At 40.7% G+C, this 9,433-nt stretch overlaps 1 protein-coding gene across 1 annotated transcript in view; it reads right to left on the reverse strand.

Annotated features, from left to right (window-relative positions):
* LOC310787379 (multidrug resistance-associated protein 1-like) overlaps positions 1-9,433 on the reverse strand; it is a gene marked incomplete at both ends in the record, with an annotated part of 143,201 nt that overhangs the window by 3,428 nt on the left and 130,340 nt on the right. The window contains 2 exons of the mRNA XM_083648779.1: positions 3,650-3,816; positions 5,365-5,523. Of these exons, the coding sequence (XP_083504905.1) occupies positions 3,650-3,816; positions 5,365-5,523 (326 nt within the window). The remainder of the gene's footprint in view (positions 1-3,649; positions 3,817-5,364; positions 5,524-9,433) is intronic.

A 9,433-nucleotide genomic window follows, 5' to 3' on the forward strand; every position in this document is an offset into this window, starting at 1 on the left:
GGGAGGAGGGAGGGTGTTTTACCGTAGTGGCTGAGAGAGCGTAGTGGCACAGTGCTCCAATCAGGTCGCGAGACACATTTTTTGCAACATCATCCAATCAGGGTCTCGCTCTCGTAATGTCTGTCTTGCTCTCGTTCTGCCTCATACCAACATCCATAGATTTTGGAGGTTCCCGAGTGGCCGTTTGCTGAAAAAATCCATAGATAAGACGCACCGTTATTTAAGCCGCAGGGGCCAAAAAAGGCCAAAAAACGGGAAAAAAGCCGCGGCTTATAGTCCGGAATTTACGGTACACATGTATACATGTACACATGTATATTATTTTTTTTATTTTTTTATTTTTCTTCTTTTTTCTAAATATATAATATTGATAATAATGATAATAATGATAATAACAATAACAATGAGTACTAAGCAAAATACAGGTATTCTATATACACATGAATTGTACTTACAAAGTGTCAAATACACAAACTAAATTTCTATATATCTAGGAATGTAATAATATGTTTAAATATAATAATGTAATATAATATAAATATCAATCTTGAGTTTTATATTTGTTAATACTCTGGTTTTTTAACATTTTTTTAAATTTGTTGATTGTTTTACACATTTTTATTTCATTTTCTAGTCCATTCCATAATTTAACTCCTTTAACTGTTATACATCTTTGCATTGCATTTGTTCTGGTTTTTGTTCTTGTAGTTGTGAACATGCAGATTCCTCTTAGGTTATAAGTGCTTTCTCTGGTTCTGAACAACCTCTGGATGCATTCTGGGAGCTCTTTGTTTTGGATTTTATACATGAATTGTGCCGTTTGGAAGTCCACCAAGTCTCTGAATTTGAGGGCATGTGATTGTATAAATAATTTATTTGATGGTTCGTTATAATCAGCTCTGTTTATGATTCTTATGGCTCTCTTCTGTTGTATAAAAATTGGATTTGTGTTTGTTTTATAGGTGTTTCCCCAAACCTCCACACAGTAGGTCATATAGGGGACTATAAGAGAGAGGTACAGTGTATGTAGTGAGTTGGAGTCAAGGATATGTTTCGTTTTGTGGAGTATTGCAATGGATTTTGAGATTTTAGTTTTTACATGTAATATATGTGATTTCCAGTTTAGTTTGTGGTCTATTATTACTCCCAGGAATTTATTTTCATTTACTCTTTCTAATGTTACGTTATCTATCATGATTTGGATTTGGTTATTGATTTTACTATTGCCGAATATTATGAATTTGGTTTTGTTTAAATTTAGTGACAGCTTGTTAATGTCGAACCATCGTTTTAGAGTTTGTAGCTCAGTCTCCACTGTATCCAGAAGTTGTTCAAGATTGCTACTGGAGCACTGTACACACCATATACACATAGCCACACATATACACACGTACGCAATATCAAAAATATAAAACTACAACAATATCCTACATAGGTTTAAAAGTTACAAGTGCAAGTGCATAGTGCAAAGTGCATTCTGGGAGTGCGGTGAGCACATTAAAGCTGCAGAGACTTTTAGAGATTACACACAGCAGCATACAATATCCAATACAGTACATACAGTTCAAACAATATACACAAAGCTGGCTCAGTGATTGGCCTTCCCCCTGATTCCTTGGAGATGATTATAGCCAAGAGAACAAGGAGAAAACTGAACTCTTTTCTTTCTTTTGAATGCCATCCTTTGTTTAATGTATTTAATGCCCTGCGCAGTTCGTTTAGCAATAGGCTTTTGATGCCTCGGTGCTCTACTGAGCGATTTAGAAGATCTTTTGTCCCTGCTTCTGTAAAATTCTTTAATGAACACTGCTAGCTCTGTATTGTGAGGCTCTCTCTCTCTCTCTACTGTATTATTGTTATTGTGCTGTATGTTACTGTTTCTTGTATGTATCTGTACTCGCTCTGGTGGCAAACCATGTTTCCCCTCGGGGATTAAGAATAAACACCATACCATACCATACAGTTTGATCAATTATTTCTTGTTTAGCGCTCTGATTGCCGTTGGCATGAAATATTTACTGTACCTGGTTGTTCTGATTTTTCTCTGCAGGATTCTGCCGTTTGACCTGCTGCTCCTGAGGAATTTCAGGTGGAGGGGGTGTGTTGGATCATCTAGGATCTGATCAGCCTTTTTTTTAATAAGGTCGTCGTACAGCTGTGCTGCAGACACCTGATCAACCCCAGTGATCCTGCTTGCTGTCTTGATCAAGCGCTGTAATTTGACATGATCTTGGACACGCATGTTACCAAAGGTGCAGATTAGGCCAAAAGACAGAACACTCTGTAACACTGCTTTATAGAACATCTGAAGAATGCGACAGTCTACTCTAAAATGATTCAGTTTCCTAAGAAAAAACAACCTCTGTTGTAGTTTCTTGGATTTGTTCCGTGCGCATTCATTAAACTTCAGGCAGTCATCAATTTCAACACCCAGATATTTATAGGTGGAGACCCGTTCAAGTGACTGGCTATTGATCACGAAGGGCGGGACTTCTTTCTTGTTTTTACTGAAGTCTATGACCATCTCTTTGGTCTTCTTGACATTGACCTCTAGGAAGTGGTCAGAGCACCACTTCATAAAACCTTCTATTTCGTTCTTAAAACTCTCCATGGAAGAATTATCTGGTTTTAAAAATCCTACCAGCGCCGTGTCATCTGCATATTTAAAAAAAGTGTGGAAAAGAGCAGATGCCCGACAGCTGTTTGTATACAAAATAAATAAAATTGAAGCCAGAACACATCCTTGAGGGGCCCCTGTGTTAATAATTTTAGAGGATGAGATGGCGGAGTTGAATCTGACCTGCTGGCTGCGGTCTGTCAGGAAGTCATTAATCCATAAGATAAGTTTGAGATTTACCCCGAGATGCACTAATATGCTCATCAACAGGTGGGGTTGGATCGTATTAAATGCACTGCTGAAATCGACAAAGACAATTTTAACTAGGCTCTGGGCCTGTTCCAGATGCTCATAGATGTTATTTGTCAGAGTCAGTAGTGCATCTTCAACGCCTCTGTTCTCCCGGTAGGCAAATTGGTTTGGATCTAGGTGAGGTGAAACCTCTAACAGAAGCTGTTTAGATATTATTTTTTCAAAACATTTCATCACTACAGATGTTAAAGCAATTGGACGCAAATCATTGAGTTCTTTTGGTCTGTTATTTTTGGGCACTGGCACAATCATGGACTTTTTCCATAATTGGAAAAAGATACCAAGCAGGCCAGGGCCGATACGGGCTGACGCGTGTGCCGGCGTCCGAAGGGCGGCAGCGAAAAATTTGGGCCGTCTGAAGCCCAATTTGGGCCGTTTGAAGCCCAATTTGGGCCGTTTGAAGCCAGATTTGGGCCGTTTGAAGCCCAATTTGGGCCGAGTCCAATTTTACAATGAGATGCACCCACTTTAACCCTGAATAAAGTAATAAAACCACTAGTAAACCAGTAGGCGGGCCTGGCCTGCTGTTCAGTGAGTGGCCTGACTGCGGGCACAAAAAAAAAAAAAAAAAAAAAAAAAATTGCAGGCCAGGCCAGGCCAGGCCACCGGACATTTGCCCGACATGCCCGATTATGCAGTCCGTGCCTGGTCATATATGGTTTGTGTAGCTGCATATATGGTCATATATTGTTTGTGTAGGTGGGCTGGAGGCTGATGTACCTGAGATTCTCTCCTCCTTCACAACACTCGTGGTTGAGCTTGTCTGGAAGGCCGGACACAAAACTCTTGAGATGGGCCAGTTCCAGAGCTCTCCACACCTCCTCATCAGAGTAGCTGTCAAATGGATCCAAGTTCATCCTCAGAGAGCCTGAAAACAGCACTGGGTCCTAGGGAAGGGAATCGGTTTACCTACAACTCAAATCAAGGACCCCTAAACTGACAAAGATTAGACCATAGACCCCCATTTCATAAGATATTTTAGATGTTTTATTACAGAAATGCATGAAACCCATGACCATCTATCATTCTGTTACTTAAGGATGGAATTATAGTGAAAAAATATATATAGCCTACCTGTGTATTTTTGCTGGGGACCCCTGGGGGGTCCCTGGACCCCCACTTTGAGAACACCTAACTTAAGAGAAGTGTTTTTTTGTTTTGTTTTTGTCACTGGGTTGTGGAGTGCTCACAACCCATCTGAGAGAGACTGACAGCTGAAATGGTTTGGGAGTGGTTAATGTAAATGAGAAGGTATTGTCCACTCCCCCCTTACCTGGCCGGCTAGGTGTGAAAAACTTCTCCAACTTTGAGGGCTGATTTCTCAGATTCTTGCTTTTCAGAGTGTGAACATTAAAATAAGCATATCTCCTTAAAAAAAAATCAGATTACAATGTGTGATGCATCATTTGAAAGCTTACAGTCTGCAGTTTCAGAATCTGTAAAAAAAAAAAAAAAAAATGACCTCGGCCTACTTGTGGGTCGAAACGCCAGGAGCTGTCACAAATATTTCCAAATAGGCGTTATTCTGATAAACTGGTCACAATTTGGAATGTTACGTTCTCACCCGAAAAAAGATGAAAACTTTACAACAGTTTTTTTGCTTGAAAACAAATTTTTGGCAAGTCTAAAAATGATTACGGTAGGCGTAATCAACTTCCGGGTCTAAAACGGAAAGACGATTACAAAATTACGTTATGCGGAAGCGTCCTTATATGGGCAAATAATAAGGTGAATACATCACAACTGTTCACCAGCCATGACAATGTGTTTCTTTACCACAGAAATGGGCTGACTACTGTGGAGGAAAAAATCCACTGCAATGCTCTGCTGATTCATCAATAATTAGATATCCGTTTTAAATGTTCATAGGAGGTTTTTTATTTCCACAATCATCTCTCCGTGCACGGAGGTCTCCTCTCATCTACATTTGACGATACAAGAGCCCCAAATTATTGTTTACTTCACATCATATACTGAAACTATTGATGCCCGCCCCTCATCGTGGAGGGCAGTTCATTGCACCTCCCTCCAACTCAGTACTTCTCCATGACGTCCATAGTTAATCTGATGTTCACCAGAATACATAACAAGTGTCTATTCTCACAGTTCTTCCCAAAACAAGACACAGGTTCCCACAGGAACTCACATGTTCTCTAGACACTTCCCCAAAACAAGATACTTGTTCTCACAGAACAGCAATCCTCTGCATTGCTGAAAAACACAGTTCACTAAATACAGCATGGAATTGCCATAGCCAATAACTAATCAATCAATAAGCATTTGATCAATAATTTTCCATGACACTACCTGCCAACACTACTGGTAGCTATACCCAGACTTTACCAGGGTTACATTTATTTTCAACTTTTGGGAAATTTGTATGTTTGTCTCCATATTATTTTGCATCCTGTCTAGTGTTTGGGGTGTGTACTGACCTGTGGTATAATGGTGATTCTGGAGCGGAGTTCATGCAGGCCAATAAGAGCGATGTTGATCCCATCAATATAGATGTTCCCCTTCACTGCTTCCAGGATCCGGAAAATCCCCAAAGCCAGGGAAGACTTCCCAGCACCTGTCCTTCCAACTATGCCCACCTACCAGTGAGCCATCAAGAAGGGAAAACACCATAATAATAAAAAAAAATCTGTAAATCATTACTTAATATACATCTAAACTGACTTAACCAACTTAAATTAACAACTAACTGATGATTGCCTACATTGTTTACTAATTAATAGTACAAATAGTGTACATTATTTAATCATTAATTAGCTTTTGGCCCCAGACTACTGAAAAGCTCATTTTCAACTAGCAACACATTCCAACTCCCAACTCGTCATATACTGCATATGGGTCAGGAACCCTCATTGTTCCCTCATTTTTAAATGAGGGAGAAGGAGGGGAAGTCATCTTAAGGATTTTTTTTTTCAAGATACAATTTTGGGGCATTTTGCCTTTGTTAGATAGGACAGAGATGGCCTGCGGCAAGGGACCACAGGTCGGATTTGAACCCGGGTCGGCCGCACGAAAGACTAAATGCCTTTGTGTTCTACCAGGTGAGCCACCAGGATGCCCCCATCTTAAGGATTTTAATAAGATAATTTAACTTTTTTTGCAGGAAAAACCATCAGGCACATTTTCTTATTCAATAGAGTATTTTATATACATCTTGAAACATGACTTTAAAGGGTCTTTAACTAATACTTTCTTAAAGATTAACCTTGTACCCCGCTAACCCGGTAACCCTTAACCGCCTACTGGTCCGTGTACATGGACCTTGATATTAGTTCTTATTTTTGATAGTCTTAATTCATTATTTTTTTATTGATTCTTATCCATTGGTAAGTTCATCCCTCATACCTCATATCAACATTTAGTGCTTACTCTGAATTTTAACCCCTCGAATGCCAGTTTACTGTACTTAATGTACAATCAAATTTATAGTAGAAAACACAAAATATGATTTTTTTCCCTTCCCATGAATGCCACCTGGTGGCAGGGTGGTGGGATTATCATAGCTGTGGATTGATCACATATTTGGTGGAGGAATTACTTTATTCCAGCTTCCATCTTTTGAGAATTGCAAATTTGCATTTTTTTAACTTTCATGGATCTTGATATTAGTACTTGTTTTTTATATTTATAAGTAAGTATTTTCTTATTTTTTATCGATCCATATCCGTTCCCTATTCCATTCCTCCTACCTCATAGCCGTAGTTGAACATCCGGCTCAAAACACACGCTTGAACGACACCATTTAGGCCATGAGCGAGGGAGCTCAGAGCTGGCCTCCACGGATGACGCTCTGACCGCCTCCGCCGCCCAAGACGCTCCTTCGTGGGCATCGGATGTGACTGCGCCTCGCTGCTTTTGCGTGTCTCAACGCGGAAGTCATGGAAAGCTCTTAGAACGGCATGGATCACGACAAGATTAGAGATCTAGACTCACTTTTCGACGCCGATTCCAAAAATGCTCGTCACGAGTCTCTACAACGAACGGGCGCGGAGATACGATGTAGTTTCAAATAAGGTAAGTTTTACAAAAAAAACATGAAACTGCCCATTTTCGACTTCGAGCTAGTTTTCACAAAAAACACAAATGAGCTTCATTCTATGGAATCAAATAAGGGCCAAGCTTCAAATCATTAGTTTGCACCGGAAAATCCGCGTTCCCTGGTCATGTGACCATGTTTCCATGTTGATCACTGTAGGCTATATTTCATGGAAATCTCCATGCAATTGGATGCTGTGCATACACTGGGCAAATGGGGGGGGGGGGGGGGGCAAACACAATAGAAACTACAAATTTGATGTCTTGAGTCGAACTGAGAGGTGTAAGATCAGAAAAATAATTATTTTTGGGGAAAGTGGCTGGGAGTCGAATTTTTTGTTTTGTTTTTTTGCAAAATTAACATTGAAGTCAATGGGAAAACTATGCAATGGATTTTGAAGCCTTGTAACTCAACCAAATGTTCAATCAACCCCAAGGTTAGATATTAAGGTCAAATTTCAAGGTATTTGGTCCAGGATGCCCGCTGAAAAAAATTAAATACATTAATTTTGTAAGAATTTCCTGGAGGTCTCAAAAAGGCGGTTTTAATGGAAGTCAATGACCGTGCAGCCGGTCCTTAGTGGACAATTAAGGATTATTTGAGTTTCTGGGTGCCAGGATGATGTTTTTCTAGTTCTGGCAACGTGAATTACCATAATAAACCATAAAAAAAACCTGTGCTGAATTTCACACCTATCGCTCCAGGATTTTCCTAATTTAACTTAACGCGATTACCGCTTCGCACCGGCTAGCCGGACCAGTAGGGTACAAGGGTAACAGATTAACAAATTGTTTAAAGCCCCTTTCAGCAAATTTTCCAAGTTTTGCTATTGGAGAAACTGCGCCCTCTGGGTGCAACAGTATCGATATCGATATCGCAGTTCAAAGTCAACTAGAACGACCGCAACGCGGACTTATGCCTCCGCCATTAGTTCATTCTTGAGTCCAAGTGGATGTTGGAGCCAAATTGGAAGAAATTGCATCAAGGCGTTTCTTTGCAGAATTGGATATTTGAGCCAATGTGAAGAAATTTAGTCAAGGTGTTACTGAGATATGGCGTTACCGAGCTTGAAAATGGCATTTGTTAGGTCACTGTGACCTTGACCTTTGACCTTTGATAACCAAAATGGAATCAGTTCATCCTTGAGCCTAAGTGAATGTTTAAGGCGAATCTGATGAAATTCCGTCCAGGCGTTCCTCAGATATCGCGTTAACAAGCTTGAAAATGGCGTTTGAGAGGTCACAGTGACCTTGACCTTTGACCTTTGACCACCAAAATCTAATCAGATCATCCTTGAGCCTAATTGAATGTTTAAGGTGAATGTGATGAAATTCCGTCCAGGCGTTCCTCAGATATTGCGTTAACAAGCTTGAAAATGGCGTTGGAGAGGTCACAGTGACCTTGACTTTTGACCACCAAAATCTAATCAGATCATCCTTGAGCCTAAGTGAATGTTTAAGGCGAATCTGATGAAATTCCGTCCAGGCGTTCCTCAGATATCGCGTTAACAAGCTTGAAAATGGTGTTCGAGAGGTCACAGTGACCTTGACCTTTGACCTTTGACCACCAAAATCTAATCAGATCATCCTTGAGCCTAAGTGAATGTTTAAGGCGAATCTGATGAAATTCCGTCCAGGCGTTCCTCAGATATCGCGTTAACAAGCTTGAAAATGGCGTTCGAGAGGTCACAGTGACCTTGACCTTTGACCTTTGACCACCAAAATCTAATCAGATCATCCTTGAGCCTAAGTGAATGTTTAAGGCGAATCTGATGAAATTCCGTCCAGGCGTTCCTCAGATATCACGTTAACAAGCTTGAAAATGGCGTTCGAGAGGTCACAGTGACCTTGACCTTTGACCTTTGACCACCAAAATCTAATCAGATCATCCTTGAGCCTAAGTGAATGTTTAAGGCGAATCTGATGAAATTCCGTCAAGGCGTTCCTCAGATATGGCGTTAACAAACATCCGTACGGACGGACATCCGTACGGACGGACAGCCGTACGGACGGCCGGCCGGCCGTACGTACGGACGGACAACCCGGATCCATAATGCCTTCGGCCTGGCTTCGCCGGCGGAGGCATAACAAAACACAGCGCCAGAAAGCTCTATGTACATGTTGTGACATTAGGTACTCACCACGTGATTAAATAATAATCCATAGTTACGTGAAACGTCATTTTCGTAGCAAAACCGCATCAAGTTACTTCCTTGTTTCCAGGAATACAACGCTCCCGCTGTAGAGCGCATGCGTGCATCTTGCCTCCGGGACACAGGCACCAAACTGCTTAGTCCCAGGAGAGGCCTTTGGAGGGCGGTGTGTGACCAATAGAGGTGACATTCACTACAAGTCACTCTACCATCCTCAATGACTAAAAACCTGTTATATTAAGGTGAAAAAGTTACTGATTGGGGCTTTAAGGAGTAAGTCATAAAATAATGACAAAAGGTT

The sequence above is a fragment of the Poromitra crassiceps genome (assembly GCF_964638095.1).
Source record: "Poromitra crassiceps genome assembly, chromosome: 13".
Taxonomy (NCBI): domain Eukaryota; kingdom Metazoa; phylum Chordata; class Actinopteri; order Beryciformes; family Melamphaidae; genus Poromitra; species Poromitra crassiceps.